Source organism: Falco biarmicus, chromosome 11 (genome assembly GCF_023638135.1).
Source record: "Falco biarmicus isolate bFalBia1 chromosome 11, bFalBia1.pri, whole genome shotgun sequence".
Classification (NCBI taxonomy): domain Eukaryota; kingdom Metazoa; phylum Chordata; class Aves; order Falconiformes; family Falconidae; genus Falco; species Falco biarmicus.
Window position 1 is genome coordinate 33174790 of NC_079298.1, and position 17471 is coordinate 33192260.

The 17471-nt window shown below is 50.1% G+C and overlaps 1 protein-coding gene across 1 annotated transcript in view; it reads right to left on the minus strand.

Moving 5' to 3' along the window:
- Positions 1 to 8724, minus strand: part of NMNAT2 (nicotinamide nucleotide adenylyltransferase 2) — a 30085-nt gene extending 21361 nt beyond the window's left edge. The window contains exon 1 of the mRNA XM_056356613.1: positions 8527 to 8724. Coding sequence (XP_056212588.1) covers positions 8527 to 8611 — 85 coding nt within the window. The 5' untranslated portion in view covers positions 8612 to 8724. The remainder of the gene's footprint in view (positions 1 to 8526) is intronic.
- Positions 8725 to 17471: the final 8747 nt, after the last annotated feature.

The window sequence follows — 17471 nt, forward strand, 5'->3', positions numbered from 1 at the left end:
GGTAGGACTTTAGTCCCATGGTAACACCAAAGAGTTGTCACGTTCCCATTACCACAGCTGTATCTCACCTGGCTGTATGGCTCAGTGGAACCCTCTGCCTTTGCAGATCTATTCCCAAGACTCCATTTCCCCCAAAAGAAGCATCAATGATGTCTTTAAACAAAACAAAGGCACCAGAAGCAAAGCTATGCCTTTCAGCATCCCCAACACAGCTCACAAGATCTCGCTGGAAAAACTGGATTTTCTTAGTTCCTTTGCCAATAAGCCTTAGCAAAATGTGATCTCCTCAGGGAAGGCTTAAGCTCTATTAGGGGCTGTTGGATTTTCAGTGAAAGTAGAAACCTTTGTGGAGCAGGGGCTGAGCAAGTCTGTCCTTGCCTGGCTGAGAGACGGGCTCCCCACCCATCCCATGGGGATCTCCTCTGTGTTGGCCTCCTACTCCACCTTCAGAACAGACTTTTCCCAGTACATCTCCTCCCAGGGCAAGACCTATAGTGGCTCTTGAAAATATATATTTCTAAAGACTCCAGCTTCTTCTTTTTCCCAAAATATGGATTTGGCAGTTTTCTGCTGGTATGACCAAGCTACATCCAGCAGCTCAGGTTTACTGGAGGAAACTAGTTGATGCTGGAAAGGGAGAGCAAAAAAAACGTGCTCCCAACCTAGCCTGTCTTCTCCAGGTATGACTGCACACCATCAACATGTGCAAGCAATGCTGCTTTTGGGGGGACAAGAGCTGTGCCCTGGCCCTGGTTTGTTTTCAGGGCTGTGATGGGCACTACAGACTTTGCCTGACCTTCTCCACGAAGGGCAATCCAAAATTCCAGCCCTGCTTGGCTGGGCACCAGTGGCACCACACAAACCCTTGGATTCGGGGTTTATAAATGTCAGAGAGGGCACGTTTGTCTCAAAATGCAGAGATGCCCTGGAATTGTCTCCATCTTAGGGTAATTTTTCTGTCTTAGAGGTTGTTGGGTCTTTCTGTAGCTGCTCTGGGCTCCCCCGTCCCAGGTAGATATTAATGCTGGGGTTACTCGTGCTGCACAGTTAACACAACTGGACTGTTTCTGCTTGCCCATTGCCCCCTGGCCACAAGTGGTGGGATGTGGTCTTGGCCCCAGCTTCAATGCATCTCTACACCTTCTTCCTCAGCTCAGGGGACCCCTCGCAGCCCCCCTGCCTTGCTGCCAGAAGGGATTTCAGAGATCAGAGCATGCAGGGGTGAGGATGTCTATTTTGGGCCAGCTGCTGCTCAGATGCACAAAGATCAGCCTAATCACGAGCCGCTCCTACTTGTGTCCCCCATTGCTGCGGTACCTGATGCTAACCCACAGCATGGCAGGGAAAGCCAAGATGTGAGTCCCCCCCATTGCACCAGTAGAGAGGGATTAAGTGACTTGCCCAAGGTCACAGGAAAGATGTGGGCTGCCGCTGTTGGGATGTAGCATTCAGCTAATTTATACCCTCGGCATTGCACAGGCTGCTATCAACATGTATCAGAGAAGACGATGCGGGAGGTGCGAGCATCTTAGCGAGCGCAAACAGTATTTAAATAGAAGCAGAGCCCCTGTTTCTTTCTTGAATGAGGTTGTAGGACTGGATTTCTCACTGCTGGGTTTGTTTATAGTCAGTGGAAGTAGGAGAAGGTACGTGGCGCATTTTGGGGGGTGGCATTGTCATAGAGACAATGTAATGTCTCACAGACAGTAATAAATACTGCTAAATATTTAAGAGCCTATAAATATTTTAAAAGAATCCCTGAGTAGTTATTGATGGAGTTTAATCTGGTGCTTGGGAAAACTCCTCCTCTCCTTGGGTCATAAAAAGGAGATGAGATGCTTGAGATGCAGGAAGCCGGTGATAAAGGCCATGAAAAAAGTCTGTATGGGGCGCAGCGATGGGAATGTGACATTAACTGATCTATAATGGCACCCAAAAGAGCCATGGGTGCTGCAGTCCTGCTGGCGCTGCTCTGTCCTCCCAGCACAGCACCCAAAACCTGCTGTTTCAGCACATTTTGGGCAAGTACTGGGAGTGGAGGTGTCGGTGACTCACCAGCCACAGCACCAGGCTGGGCTGACCGGTTGCCCTGTCTGCCACCAGGCCAGGCACATCTTGCCCTCCCAGTCCCCTTGTGCCTATGGAAGATTTTGGCTGTTTGCAGAGATTTTGGCAACTTGGGTATCAGTGGAAGCTCCTCTACTGTGCCACAGAGCCCAGCCAGCATTTCAAAAGCTGCCGGGAGGTGAGAACAGGTACTACAACTCCCCATGTCCAATACATCACTCTGGGTGTTATAAGTAATGCCTGTCCTGGCTCTGCCCCAGGTCGCATCCTGCCCGCTGCCGCTCCACCTGTGCTCCATGAGCCCTGCCGGTGCTAAGCCGTGCTGGGCTCAGCCAGGCCACCTGCCTGCCACCTCCTCCCACAGTCCCATCACCCTCCGCTTGCTCTATCGATCACTACGGCTAATCACGCATTCAGGTTTCAGCCCGGAGATGAAATGGCAACACGAGGCAGCCTTGCAGAGGCCTTGACTTCTCACTCATGTTGCAGACAGCGGAGGCGAAGCCTCTCTCCAGCTCCTGACGAGCTTTTGCTAGAGGCGGGGTAGGGAGGGAATTTTGCTTCTGGTCATTTGCAGATATATTCGTGTTTAAGCCCAAGGGGAAAGGGTGAGCTGTCATCCTGCTCGCACATTTCTCCCAGCTCTGTCCCAGGCAGCAATGCTCTCATTAAACTGCTCTGCAGTTCAGTCATCTCAACAAACTACGAAAAAGTGATTCTTGACATTCAGGATATTAAAGCAACACACCATAAACAAAAGCCGCAGCTCCTGCCTCTTCCTCTCTTTTTACTAACAAAGCTCCATCCCTTCATCTCTAAAACCCGCATAGTGCGATGCAGCAGACCTCGGTGCTGCTCCTCGAGAAAGGCTGCATGGCATAATCAAAGAGCAGCCTGCTGGGATGTTTAATTGCTCAAATTTTCGTAAGAAGCCATGCAACAGAGAGTTTTACTTTCATGGCAGAGTCCTCTTTCACTGTTTTCCATCAGGAATGGTTTTTACCCAGCTGTTGGCTGGGATATAAACTCTCTTCAATAACAGGTGGACCTAGGACATAGGGGAAAACTTAATTTTAATTACACAGAAAGGGCGAGGAAGAGGAAAAATAGTGGAGATTTGCTGACTTTCAGGATTCACCCCATCTACAAGCTACATTTTTCTGCATAAGTCCAGGTTTTGGCACTGTTTGAAATGAAGTGAATGGGAAACTATGGCCAAACAGATTTAGAACATCTAAGGTACCAAGGCTCCCTCTGAGAAGGCCACAGCTGAACGACAGCTCACACATCCCTTCCTCCCATGTGAGCCGACCTGGAGCAACTCTACAAACCAACGTGCAGGAGATGGAACAGGGGAGGTACATGCAGATGGCACAGATTTGATTGAAATTGCCTGTTTGCTGCCAAATGCTTGATAATGCCCCCAAAAACAGCTGTAAAAAGGGCCAAGTGCTTCTGGCAGAGTCTTATAATAATGTCCCAACCCTTTCCTTGGGGGTCACCCAAACTGCTGCCTCTGAGCCCAACTCTGAGCATCCCCGTGGCCCCCAGCCTCCTCGGTGCTGGACCTCGTGGGCACCATGCCACCGGGAGAGGGGAAGGACAGCTTGAAACCTTCCTCTACAAGGGTAGGGAGGTCCCCAGTAAAGCTCTTCTAATCAAAGGCTGATGAGCAGAGGTGGAAAGGTGGACAGAGATGTGTCAGAAAGGGTTGGGCTTGATTGGTGACCCAAGCCCTGAAGATGAAGCTGTGTCAGGCTGTTCTTAGAGCTGGGCAGAAACAAAACTGTGTTTGATGACCAAGGCCGTTTCCTTGAAGCCAGAATTTTGCACGTGAAAGGATGGGTTGTGAGGAATTTCAGAACTTTAAAAAGGCAAGACAAAAATGTCTAAAGTGCTAAAATGAGGAATGCGAGCATTTACAGAGAGGCCTTTTCTTCTATAATTTAAGAAAAAGGAATAAAAAGAAAATAGAAAGAAAATCAATATCAAAACACTGCATCTTGATCGACCTGCTACCATCTCGCCTCACCAAACCCCTCATTCCAGGTTGCAGAAATCATCAGAACAATCCTTGAGTTCTCATATGCCCACGGGACAGTACAAGACCTTTCCCCTGCAGAACTATGAAGAAACTCAGCATCTTCCTTCCAAATCTGGTGGTTTTTTGGCTTCTTCTCCAATCCTCAAATCTGTGTGGTTCTCCCCAGGAGGGAGAACCACACAAAATCTGGAGCCTCTGACCTTGCACAGTGACGTCTTTAATCCCAGTAGTTTACCCGAGACCACCTTCAAAGTGAATTCTTTTTGAAAAAAAATTTGAAAAAATATGCTTTCTACCTTACTCTGTAGGGCTCCTCTTTGTCTTTCATGCTCTGAACCCCAGGCAGGAGGAGGTCGTGTTTGGGTTCCCTGAGTTGGGACAAGGTGGGGAAATGATTGAATTGTCAAAGCAAGCACAAGCTCATCAGCTGGAAGAGTGCCAGCACGGGCCTTGATTCGTTTGCAGGGCTGCACGGATTAGGTTTTGCTTTTGACATTGGTTCGTTGGCTTTTGTCCTTTGGGTGGCATCACTTGCACGGGGAGGAAGCAGCAGGGGAACTGCAGCAGGGCCAAGATGGAAGGAGATGTCCTTTAGGCAGCAAATCCTGAGGCTGGCAATGATGTGCCGCTCCACATGTCCCCAGTGGTTTGGCACCGAGATGCCAAAGCCACCATGGGGACATCTCAGAGGTTCCCCTCCCGAGCTGGCTGCGGGGGAGGAGGGTTAAGCATCTACCCCGTGTTCAGTGTTTCTCCGAGTGTCAATGGGAAATTAAAGTGAATTGGTTTGAATTCGGTGCCCAAGGTAAGCAGCCGGGCTCGCCGGCACCAAACAGTGGGGGGTTTCTTGTGGCTTTAATGCGGGACTTTGCTCTGAATCTTATTTTTCTCAAATTATTAGGACTTCCTGCATGAGATCCGCTTTTCCTTCTCTATACCTCTTTAGGATATATCTGGAGCTTCATTGCAGGCTAAAGGCCACCAATGTTCATGTCAAGCCTTAGAAACCACCTCTGCCCTCTTCTCTCCTCTCACCCTGCCTCCCCGCCACATTAGCATGCTAAACTCTTTCTCATAGCCCCATAAAGCTGGAAAATACAACTCATATTTGTGACTCAGAACATATGTATATCTCAAAGCACATCTGACACCACAAATAACTCCAAGTGTTTTCAGGGCTATGTGGGTGTTTGTCTCAACCCCTTGGTATGGATGGCTGCATAGCACTGTATCTCACCTACCTTTTTATTATACATTATATATCTTAAGTATTAATTTATATGCATGATATTGATTTTTTTATACACAGACTTGAATCAGTCTCATCTGGCGAGCCCTAGTGACCCAGCCTTGCAACTGGCAGAGGATGGAGGGAGCCCTGTTGCAGTAAGTTCAGCTCCATACGAGCTCAGAGCTCAGAAGTTCAGCTCAGATGCGAGGGTCAGCAGTGGTTGCAGTTGCTGGTCTGGGGTTGTAAGAAGCAGCCCAGCTTTCAGTATAATGATGATACTGAGTCTTCAGTTCACATGACTGGTGGAAAAAATAACCCAGTGGGAACCTTTCCCCCCACTAGGAGAGACTTCCAAATAGGTAACCCATCTCCTAGTCAGGGAAAAATCTATGGGAAAAGGTTGGCTTTCGGCACGAATAAAACATGGTGGGGTCCATACTGAGAAAAATTATGGTTGGCATGCAATGGTATGTCTATAGTGGCATACCAGTGCAAATCTTATACTTCCTTTTGGCTTAATTAGTACCATGTGTTAAATAGATAACTTGTATCTCTCTATGTTAAGCAAAACATCCTCCTATCAGGCTCACGAAGCCCAGATATTTGCCTGAAAGATAAAGACAATATTTTTGCACAGATTCAGCTGTTTGAAATGCAACATTTACAGGATGGAGTACTGTTTGGGTTGGATTCATATAGCAGAGAGCTAAATGAGTAACACAGATTTCGGATGAGATTCCCATGGTTTCACGTGATTATTCTTTTAGAATTAAGGGGAAGTCTTCCTCAAGCAAAAATGAGGAGGGACTTAGAAGCTAAATTGTGTCCTTTCCTTGTGAAAGACTCATTTGTCCCCATCAGGTATCTCAGGACTTAAATTCCAGGATCTCTATAGGACATACACATAGAAAATTTCCACAGCAAGCCATCCTCTTGGAGCTAAAACGTATCTTCCTGAAAGATGTCTGAGTCTTGATTTACAGCCTTCACATGACAGAGAATCCATCGGCTACCCAAGTACTTCTTTGTACTACTTGATTACCTTCACTCAAAACCACACACTATATTTCTAGTCTGAAGTTGTGTGGTCTCCAGACCTGCTCCTGGCATCTCACCAGTCCTTATTCTGCTGAATAAAGAGCCCCTTTCCCTCACATATCACATACCCCCTCCCCCAGGCAGATCCTTAAAGGCCATGATCAATTTGCTGCTTAACATCTTTAAGGATGGGTCTGGACTGAGCCTCTTTAGACTCTTGCCACAAAGCCTGGTTTCCGGAGCTAATGTAATTCTTGTTACTGTTCCTCCAAGAAAGGTTTTGTTAATGCCATACATGAAAATAATACAACCTTTCTTCCTCTGCCTGATATTCCCCTGCTTGTATCTACAAGGATTGCATTTGCTGTTTTATTTACAGCATCACACAGAGTTTGTATTCAGTAGGCTGTGTACAATCACTCCTCAGTCCTTGACACAGTCGCTGTTTGGCAGAAGACATTTGCCTGTTGTTTATAATTGACGTGCGTTCCTCCTTGCCGGACATATGACTTTGCATTTGACTTCGGTATTTGAAGAAGCCCTTTATATCAAACAACCAGAGTAAGGCAGCGCAACTGACTCATTACCATAATTAATTGCTATTCTACCCATTTTGGGGTTATTGGCACTTTTTCACTGGTGGGAATTATACGTTTTCTTCCAGGTCATTGATAAAGATACTGAACAGTATTGAGGAAAATAAAAAAAATCTCATCACGAGCCTAGTAAAAACACCCACTGCATACCAGTATCTCACCAATCCTTATTTTCTAAAATATATTTTGTTACCGGTTTTCAGTTCACTGAATATGGGCCACATTAATATTTTTAGTATTACTTTTCTCGATCAAAATATCATCTAGAGTCAATAATATGAATTACAGAAATCTGTTTTATCAATAGTTGCTTCTATTAACCAAGTCCCTGTAATTTCATTTAATTATTGTTTTTCTTTTTGAATAGTTCCTCTTGTGCCTTGTTGTTCGCAGTTGCTTTTAGCTTAGGAAAAAGGATTTTTTTGAAGTTTCAGATATATTGGTGCCCAGGACTACATTGTGCTGGCAGTTATGAAATGGAGTAACAATGTGATCATTTGCATCTCGAAAGCCATCATTTTCTAGCCTGCTGCCCAACTCATTAAGATCTGCAAAACCAAGGCCTGACAGAGAGATACCCCAAGCTGTTTTCAATTATTTTTGTGCTTAGAAACTTAGGTACAGCTTTTCAAAACCCTAGGGATGCTTCTCCAGCTGTGGCATGAGACCTTCAGCATCTGCTCCCCAGCCTCAGATCTCCTATGAGACATCAAGGATGGTTCCTCTCTCTGCGCTCCGGGAAGGGATATTAGAGGAGCTGATCTTTCTACTCCCGTTTTTTTCTGCAGTGGATACTTCACCCTTACGGCACTCCTTGCCACCCCAGGTAAGTCGCCGTTCACACAGGGGTCTCCAGGCATTTCAAGCTCTCCCCAAACCGTCAGTATTTATGGCATGTCAGACTGCCTTTGGCAGAGACTGCCCTCCCTCCCTCCCTCCCTCCCTCCCTCTTGTCTTGCCTGAACAGGCTGTAGCAGCAATTCTAGCATCCCCGTCATCTGGATCATCTCATGGATGCTCAGTAATCTCAATCATCTCACATAAACATTTCCGATTCCTTTGACCTGTTATCAGTCTAAAGCTTGGATATTCCTACGTTTCAGTTAACTGCCTATATTTTTGCTCACTGGTGCCATACCTGGCTTTAGCTGCTCGGCCCGCTCCCTCCCTCCTTCCCCGGCCAGGGAGGATAGAAAAGTGCTGCAGCGGCCGCAGGCTCGCAGAGCCAACCGGCTCACAAACACGGCCAGGAGCCCTCGCCAGCACCGACCCGGGGGGCTGCGGGGGCGGCAGCGTGGCCAGGTGAGTGCGGGGGGGGGACACGACCCGGCTATGTGAGGGCAGCACGGCCCGGGGCTGGCTGCCAGCCCCTCCGCCGCTGCCTGCCGGGGCGGGCGGGGGGTCCAGGGGGCTGCCTGCGCCCTCCGCGCCTTCAGCACCACCGGCCGCGGACAGCGCCCGGCCGGCCCGGCCCCGCCCCCGCTGCGGTGCCCGCTGGCTGCGCCCCCCCGGCGCCCCCCGCCCCCCCCCGGGGTCCCGCCCGCACTGACCGAACATCTGGATGTGGCCCTTGGTGATGGGATTGAAGCTGCCGCAGGCCAGCAGGATAACGTGGGTCTTGGTGGTCTCCGTCATGGTGCCGGCGCGGCCCTGCCCGGCCCTGCCCAGCCCTGCCCCAGCCGCTTTTTGTGTCTCGGTGCGGCTGCGGCGGCGGCGGGAGGGAGGGAGCGGGGCGGGAGCGGCAGCGGGGCCGGGGCGGGAGCGGGGGCGGTGCCGCGGCTGCGGGAGTGGGGAGGGGGCCGGGGCCGGCACCGCCCCCCGGCGGGCACAGCCTGGGGCACGGCACCCCCGCGGGCACGGCGGGGCCTGGGCACGCGCGGCCGGGAGGGCAGGTACGGCACAGGCACGCGCACAGGTATGGCACAGGCACACACACATATACGGCACAAGCACACACACACACACACACACACACACACACGTATGGCACAGACACACACACAGACACGTATGGCACAGGCACACACACACATATGGCACTGGCATACACACAGACGTATGGCACTGGCACGCACACACATGTATGGCACAGACACACATGGGTATGGCACGGACACACACACATGCAGGTACAACACAGACACACACACACGTATGGCACTGGCCCACACACATGGGTACGGCACAGACACACACACATATGGCACAGATGCACACACACACGTATGGCACAGACACACACACATATACAGGCAGGCAGGTGGTGCAGCCCGGGCCAGGGGCTACAGCCAGACACCTGGAAACTATACACACATACATATATATATATATATATGTATGTATACATATGTGCATGCATGGCCATGCACACAACTATCTCCACAGGCACAAATATAAGCACATGCAGTTGCGGAGACACATGCCCACCCACCCACACATACACACACGTGCACATACCTATGGGCACACCCCCACACCCCCTGTATATGCACACACACACATGTGCACACACATGTGCAAAACTTCCCATGTGCACAAACACAGACGTACATGTACGCAGAGATGCATGTGCCTCCTCCGAAGAGGGCTGGGGAGATGTAGCCTGTGCCCCCCGTCATGCATTTACACACACACACACAGAAGAGCTGTGGCCCCCCAGCCCCTAACAGTGGTGATGTACTGGCATTCCCAGGGCTGAGGAAATCTCTCCCTCTCCCTCTCCCTCTCTCTCTCTCTCTCACACACACACACACACACACAGACACACACACGTCGGTATTCAAGAGCCGCTATGCTCTGCACATCCCCCCAGTCCTGCTCAGACAACCCTGAAGACCTCAGCCCCAGCCCCCATAGCCCCAGCCCAGGACCCACACGGTGGCCCAGCTGCCCCAGCCCCCCTGCAGCATCCCTGCACACCCTTTTCTGGGCTCTGTGGGGAAACGGGCCTGGGGGGCTTCAGCTTCACCAAGCACCTCCATCTCACTGTCCAGAGGAAGTGAACACTGAACAGATGCTGTGGGTGCACCAAAAGCCAGTCTCTATGACAAGGTAAACCAGTACCAGCCTGACAGGCTGACTAATTACCTTCATTTCTTCTTTGCAGGATTGTGGCATTGCTGTTCTTCCCCAAAGAAGCCCCTCTGCCCCAGTCAGGGCAGCCGGAGCCCCCTCTGTGGACACCCACCGCAGGCAGGGCTGCGGGCACCTGCCTCCAGCGGCCTCCCAAAGGCTGTCCCTGGCCTCTTGCTTATGCGCAGCCTTCCCTCCCACGGGCAGGTCTTTGCCACCCAACAGGTTTCCCTTTCTCGTCCCTCACCCGCCCTCCTCCCTCTGTCCCCAAGAGGCACCCACTGCAGGGCTCCTCTCCCCACTGCCTTCCTGAGGCGGGGGTGCTCAGCCCTGCCGGCAGCAGCGGAGTGTGTTTCTTGCTGTCCTGCTAAGATGAATTATTTCTAGTCCTTTGCCCTGCCAGCTCAGCCAGGTGCCGGGATGCTCGTCAGTTCTATCCCCAAGTGATCCAAAGGAGCAAGACCCCCAGGGAATGAACCCAAGGCGATACTGAGTCCATTTGCTGGGGGAACCCTTCAACTCCTGCTTGCCCCGGCTGCAGCCCTGCCCTTCAGAGCACGCACTGCTACCCAGTGCTGGTGTCCCTCACCACGTACGAGTGCAGCAACATGCCCCAGAATTATATTTTTTTATGCTGGTTTTTAATTCAGACTAAGCTGGCACTGAGGGAGAGGGATGCTGAGACAGCTGGTGGTGCCCTGCCCCTTGCTCCCTGCCTCTCCCCTTCGACTCCATCCAGATCCCCAGGGAGCTGTGGGATACATTAATGGGATGCTCCTCTTTGGTGACAAGCTGGCTCAAAACCCACGGGTGTTTGAGAGCTCGCAGTCCCCTTTGAATAGACTTTGCAGGTTCAAAGCTGCAGGATGGGGATCAGGAGGGAAGCTGATAGATCCATCACAGTTTAACAAACCATTAAACCCCCCATCCATACAGCATGTGCAGTATGGAAAGGAGAAAGCAGTTTACATCTGTTCCCAGAGGTTTTTACAGCCAGGAAAAAGTAAAAATAATAACAAAAAACCCCACACTAGGAAAATACTGTCAAGTAAGAGAAAAAAAAAAATGGTGTTAAGGATGTAAATGTCTGTCTACAGGCAAAAATCCTTCAGGGAATTTTGTTTTCTCACCAGCAGAAATCTGAGTGGGGAGCTTCCTGCTGCAAACACAAAATGAGTTGGGTTCTGGGAGGTTCACTCTCCATGTCAGTCTCAAAGGCAAACAAACCCCACCAGAACGGGCTGGTAGGTGCAGGGATGTGGCAGATCAGCCCCAGGGCAGGCTCGGCTGGGGGAGGCAATGGGGTGAGAAAAGCAGACCAGCCACTGCCCTGCTGGGGTGGTGGAAGTGCTGCCCCCACAGCTACCTCCCCTGCCCCCTGCCTAGAACCATCCTGGTGGCAGTGTGACCCAGGTGCAAGCCTGGGTGAGGTCAACCATCAAGTGAGATGCATGCAGCAGCTCCTAACCCGTGCAAAGGGTCCCGATGGTGCCCTAAAAACGTCGGTGCTGCCTTTGCCTGCTTGGCTCAGCTGCCAGGGGAAAGGCCAGGGGAAGCAGATCCATCTCTTTCCTTTGGCTGCACGGGGAAAGGGTGATAAATAAATGAACAAATAACATCAATATGGTGCTCTGCTGTCTTACTAGCTCTGTACAGACATTTGCTCATTTGATGGGATGAGATTTTGGAGGTTGTGTTGGGCTTTTTTTTTGCCATGTTCCTCCAAGCTTACTCTGAAAGGGAGAGACTTGCTGCTTTGGGACAGGCTGTGGCTCTCTGCAGTTCAACACCGGTGCTGTGTGCGTTATAATTGCCTTCAAGCCAACAGGCTTTTATGAGCATTTATAAGCCTTAAGGTAACAGCAGAAAACAAGGATATTCTTCAAGCATGCCTAGGTCACACGTGTGTGCTGACCAACCAGTCCTCTGTGTGCACATCTCGCACACTCTGTTTTCACAAAACTTGTTCTCCAATTTTGTTACAAATTAGCCAATAAGTTCAAAAGTTGGAGCCTAATACACTGAGGGACAGAAGCATCTCTACATTTGAAACCAGGGAGCCATGATCTTTCTGGGTAAGCTGGTTTCCATACCGGCAAAGTGGGATAACGGTCCTTCGTTTTCCATTGCAGAGGCTCCAGTGTCTCTACCGGAGGCAGCAGCTGTCACTCGTGTGAAGTGATGGAACAAGCTGCAGGTCACCATGGTTCCTGCACAAGAGCCAACCTTGCCCTCTTCTTACTTCAGGCTTTTCCCCTGGTGATGGGCCCAGAGCTCCTTGGCTCGCTCCGCTGTACGTCGGTGCAGGCTTTGGGCGGGAACGGCACCATGACACTGCTGGTGAGAAATCTTGTCAACAGGGAGCACAGTGCTTCTCTCCTGCACGTTCCCACCTAAGATGGTGCCCTACCCCCTTCCCTCAGGGTGGCACGACTGCACCGAGATGAAATGTGGGGGTTTGCTCTTTACAAGAAGACTCCTTCACTGACTCCTTTCATGCAGAAGAGAATGAAGATCAGGTGAGACACTTGAAAATGAATTTTTTGTTAATCCTAACCCCATTGCCCACTAATTTTGCACAGGAAATTTTGCAGGAAGGCATCTTTTCCCTTCAGCCTTCTGTGGGTTGCATTACAGGAGCATCAGGTGCTGCTGTTGCAGGAGAAGGCGCAAATGGAGAAAACCACGTGTGGCTGAGCTCTCCCACTCCCTGGCAATACCCACCACAACCCACTGGGCCCACCAGCTCCTGGCACGCACGGCCAAACCTCTCCACCTTCTCCATTTCACCAGTGTTAGACCTTCAACAGCAGACAGCAAAAGGTTAAGGTGGCCTGTCCAGATGTGGGTTACACACTGCCTGGCCGCGGTGGGGCTGAGGTCCAGCCAGCACTGCCCATACCTCTTCCTTGGCTTTCCTGCTGCATCCCAGGGTGGGTAAGCGATGTGGTAAATCAGCTGTCACTTAGCAACGCTGCAGGTTGGGAGAGGTGGTGGGTTTTGGTGCGGAAAGCGATGCTTGCGAGGCTGTGCAGTGGATCAGCCAGCCCGAGGCACAGCCTGCGGCGATGTGCACCCAGAGCCAAGTACTCGGTACAGACTGGGGTGCAGAGGGAGCTGCGTGCATGGGGGGAGGCTCCTCTCCTCCAACACCGACTATGTGTTCATCTTTTCCCCCCTCAATGTTTTCCAGCCCAGCCTTTATTTTCTTTTCCTTGCTGCTTTCCCTGAACACATGGGTGCAAATTTCCCACTGGTGAAGACAACGGCCCCAACCAGATGTTCCCTGCCAGCCCCTGCTGTGATCGCCGTGCAGCGCCCTAAGACTCCCAGCTGATTTGGGCTCCAACCCAGCCCATGGTAGCAAGCAGCCATCTGCCATCTGCAGAGCTGGTACAGCAGGTACAGAGGGCAGAGGGATGATTAGCTTGGGTTTACTCTCCGAGGAAGAAAACAGCACAGAGAAATACAGCAACTTGCCTACCCCGACACAGGTAGCTTGTAGCAGCACTGCAAAATCTTTGCCTGTGGGACTCGAGAAGCAAGGCTAGAGCTGTGAAGCACACCTGAAACATCACCTGTGGTTCACACCCAGGGTATTTCTGCATGCAGATCTGTCTGGCTCTTCGCCTTCCAGACAGCTGGGCCCTACGAGCAGTGGGGCTGTGCAGCAGAAGCAGGAAGGTGGTGCCTGTGTTCACTGGGGTGAGGGATGGGGGCTCCTCGGTCCTCCCAGCACTGCCCTTCACCTTGTACTTTCCTCTTGGGCTTGGGAAGCAGAAGGGAAACCTTCCAGCTTAAGGCTTTTAAACTCAAAGTCTGCAAACTGTTTAAAATAACCCAAATCTACTGGGAAAAAGGGCAATTATTCCTGGGGGGGGAAGCAGGAGAGGGCTGCTCTGCAAGGGCAGGTGAGCAGGCAGCCGAGCTTAAAAGCATCTCCTAAGTAGAGGATGGAGGCCCTGCAGAGGTTCCTCACATCTCTCCTGGCTCCTTTCCCCATGGGCTGATCCCAGATGGGACCTGCCATATGGGAAGTGACCCTGATCTTGGACAGCCTTTCACTGCCCCCCACCCCATCTCTCTGCTGCTGGCCCCAGCAAGCACAAACCAAATCTCGCCTTGGCCATGTTACCCACAGCTGAGCGACCGTGAGGTGCAGCTGAGGAGTTAGAGGGGCTTAAACCAGTCCTGAAACCACCCTGGCATAGTTCAGAGCCTTTGCTGTCTAGAGCTAACAAGGGGGTTCAGTTTTGCTCCCCACATACCAGCTCTGAATTAATGAATAAGAAATTTTTGTAATGTGGAAACACATATTTAAAAAACAAAAAGGCCTTCCCTTGAGAATTAAGCAGCAAAAGATCTTGAATTAGGCAGGCACTTACTTTGTGGCCCAGTCGGAATAAAATCACGGGTTCCCACAAAAGCAGGTTTTTAATTTATACCCGCTTTTGAGCTATAATCTGAATATATCCAAACAAAACTCAGGCCTGCAAACCCAGCCCCTGGGAGGGAAAGATTTTGCAAATATAAGGAAGACGGATGGGACTGGCAGATTGGGCCAGGCTGGACCAGCTGAGCTGAACCAGTTGATCATGGAGCAGCCACACAGGACAGAAATGGAAGCACATGGGCAAGGCTCAGGGGTAGCTGCTGTGGTGGGAGCCTGGCTGAGCTGGAGGGAGCTGCCAAACCCATGGTGACCAGGTCTGAGGCCACATGGGCTGGGACAGCCTGGCCCAAAGGGAAAAACTTTCCTGTCTGTTGATCCCAGGTTGGAGCAGGCATTCAAACAAGGAAGGAGGAAGCAAAACTGAAGAGCAGCCAGTGAAAGAGATGACTTATAACCGAGGTCTGAAAATTCATGAGTCGCCTGTGGAGTATGGCCAGGGACCAACTGGTGACTGCCTCTTCCAGCTCAACAGCTCTTCTCAGGGCATGGTTCACCACGTCCTGGCAGAAGCTGCCAAAGGGCACCAAGGGATAAAGCTCCTGTGGGCTCCTGGAAATGTGTTGAGGTTGTGGACCTAACACCCTGGTGTGGTGGCCTCTGCAAACTGATCCCGAGTGCTGTGCAGTGTTTCTAGGACACTGGGCAGACTTTTCAAGATATCTCCTCGGGAAGGTCAGCTTGGTAACAGATTTCTCCCTTGCCCGTATTCAGCAGCTGAGCATTGGCCACAGATGCAATTAGCTCTGCAGGCATTTTAATGTCTCTAATTCTGTCTGAGGTTACAGCTCAGCTGTGCAGGATGGATCGATCTGCACAGTCACGATCTGAGCAGGGTTAGGCGGGATGGGAATGGGAGGCAGAGGCACTTGGCATGGCTGCCCAGGAACTGCTTTCTCTTCCCCTTCCAAGAGGGATCTAGCTTTTATTTAGTGTGAAATGGTACTTCTTTCCAGAATGCTCAGCGCTTGCTCTCAAAGAAATAAAAATAAATCCATTAACTATTTCATGAATTATAAGGTTTAAAAGGGATTTCTTTAAGAGATGCAGCCTATTTTACAATTTTTTCTTTGTTTTAAGTGATATTTGCAAGAGAAAAATGAAGACTTGACAAACCTCTATACCGTCAAAATTCCTGAAGTCTTGCATATAGACTATATTTGGAGAAATGAGGTTGTAATTAAGGTAAAATAAGACTTTCATTGCTAACAATTAAAAATTGAACTAGTATAATCTGGGATGACAACAGATACGTTTTGATCATGGTAACATAATTACTGAGAGGGATGAATACATGGCAAAATTAAGATTGTTTAGATATCTTCATCCTTTGTTTCTTCCTTCAAGTTCTTCATTTACTTTTGAGTGCTAATTTCCCACATTCACAACATTTAGATTGAGATAATCACCAAACCCGCGGAGAATCTGGCATTTTATCATTCAGTTGTTGAGCTGTACTCTTATCTTTCCTTGATCCCAGGTTTTCACCCTGAGCAGCAGGAAAATGTGTTGTCTCAAAGATCTAAAAGCCAAGGCTTGGCACTGAGACAGAGGGCTGTCCAGCAGCCACATCTGTATGTGAAAACAGGGGGAGAGTTTATGCACACAAAAAGGAGACTTTGGACTCTGCAATGCCTGCAGGATATTCCTGGACAATTAAAGATGTTAGTCTTAATGAAGAAGGATGGGAGTGGGCTGTGATTTGGTCCACCTCCCCATTCTTGTCTTAAAGGACACTGAGGAAATCTCCTGTGACTATCTGTTAAGTGTGGATGGTGGCTCACTGTCCTCTTAGAGCAGGTTAGATCCATGTTTTGATAAACGCATCCAAGGTCTGTGAAATGCTGAGCTTGTACAGTAACAGAGGCTGCTGAAGGATGTAAAACAGATTCACATTTGGGATTATGAGACTTTCCCTCCGGAAAGCAGAGCAGCTTCGCTTCTGGGCATTTTGGCTGCGTTGCTGGCTGAGGGCCAGGGTTATTCAATGGGTTCACAGTGCCTCTAGTCTACTGTCCTCATCTGTGGATCAGGGCCTTCCTGATGCTGTGTAATTAATAAAATGGTAGGCCACAGTTATTGACCCATTAACAACAAAAATTATGTGTTGATTCCTATGAGAAAACTGCTTCTTTGAAGATAACACTTTCATCACTAATGTCTTGGAACAAAACTTACGGGAGATTGACTTGTGCCTCTCCCTTAAATGGGAGGAAATCAGCCCCCTTGCTGTCTGCACCAACACGTTCAGAGTATTTCAGAAGAAACAGAGCAGAGCAATCAGCAGCAATGCCAAGTCCTCAAAAAAGTTTTGTGGGAGAAACTGAGGCCAAATCTGGAGGTGTGGGATGTACAAGAGCTCTCCAAGAGGCAAAAAGAGAGGGCAGGGGAGAGAAACTCATGGACATGCTGTCCTAATGGACAGATCCGTTCCAACAGTGCAGAAACTCTGAGGGAAATGGAAAACCCCACAGTTCAGAGGAAAAGCCTTGAAAAGCAGAGAAAAACCTGCAAAGGCTCTGACATCTTTTTTTTCTGTGTCTGGAAGATATTCAAGACGGGTGAGAAAAGGCAAAGGGAGACTTTGTGGCTGGGCAGGTTGCCTGATGGGCCGTAGCTTCCCTCATATAGCTGCCTGAGGTATGGCTCCACGGGGCAATTTATATTGGCGTTAAATAATACTGGCAACAACACCCATCAGGCTCTCTTGAAAATACCCAGGGCTGCCTGTTCCCCACTGCCCAAGATGCAGAAGTTGGTTCTGCCCCGTGCAAACCTCTCGGGTCTCTGGAACTGGACTGGACCAAGACAAGACCAAACAAGACAGCCACTGAGTCAGCGCTGCCCGCTCCTTGCTTCTGCCTGACGTGGCATGAACGTGATGCCTCGAGGGAGCATTTTGTGGCCTCCTGGATGAGACCTGTGTTTGTCAGCTGAAGAGATAGTGCAGAAAGCCAGAACATGCCACCCCTT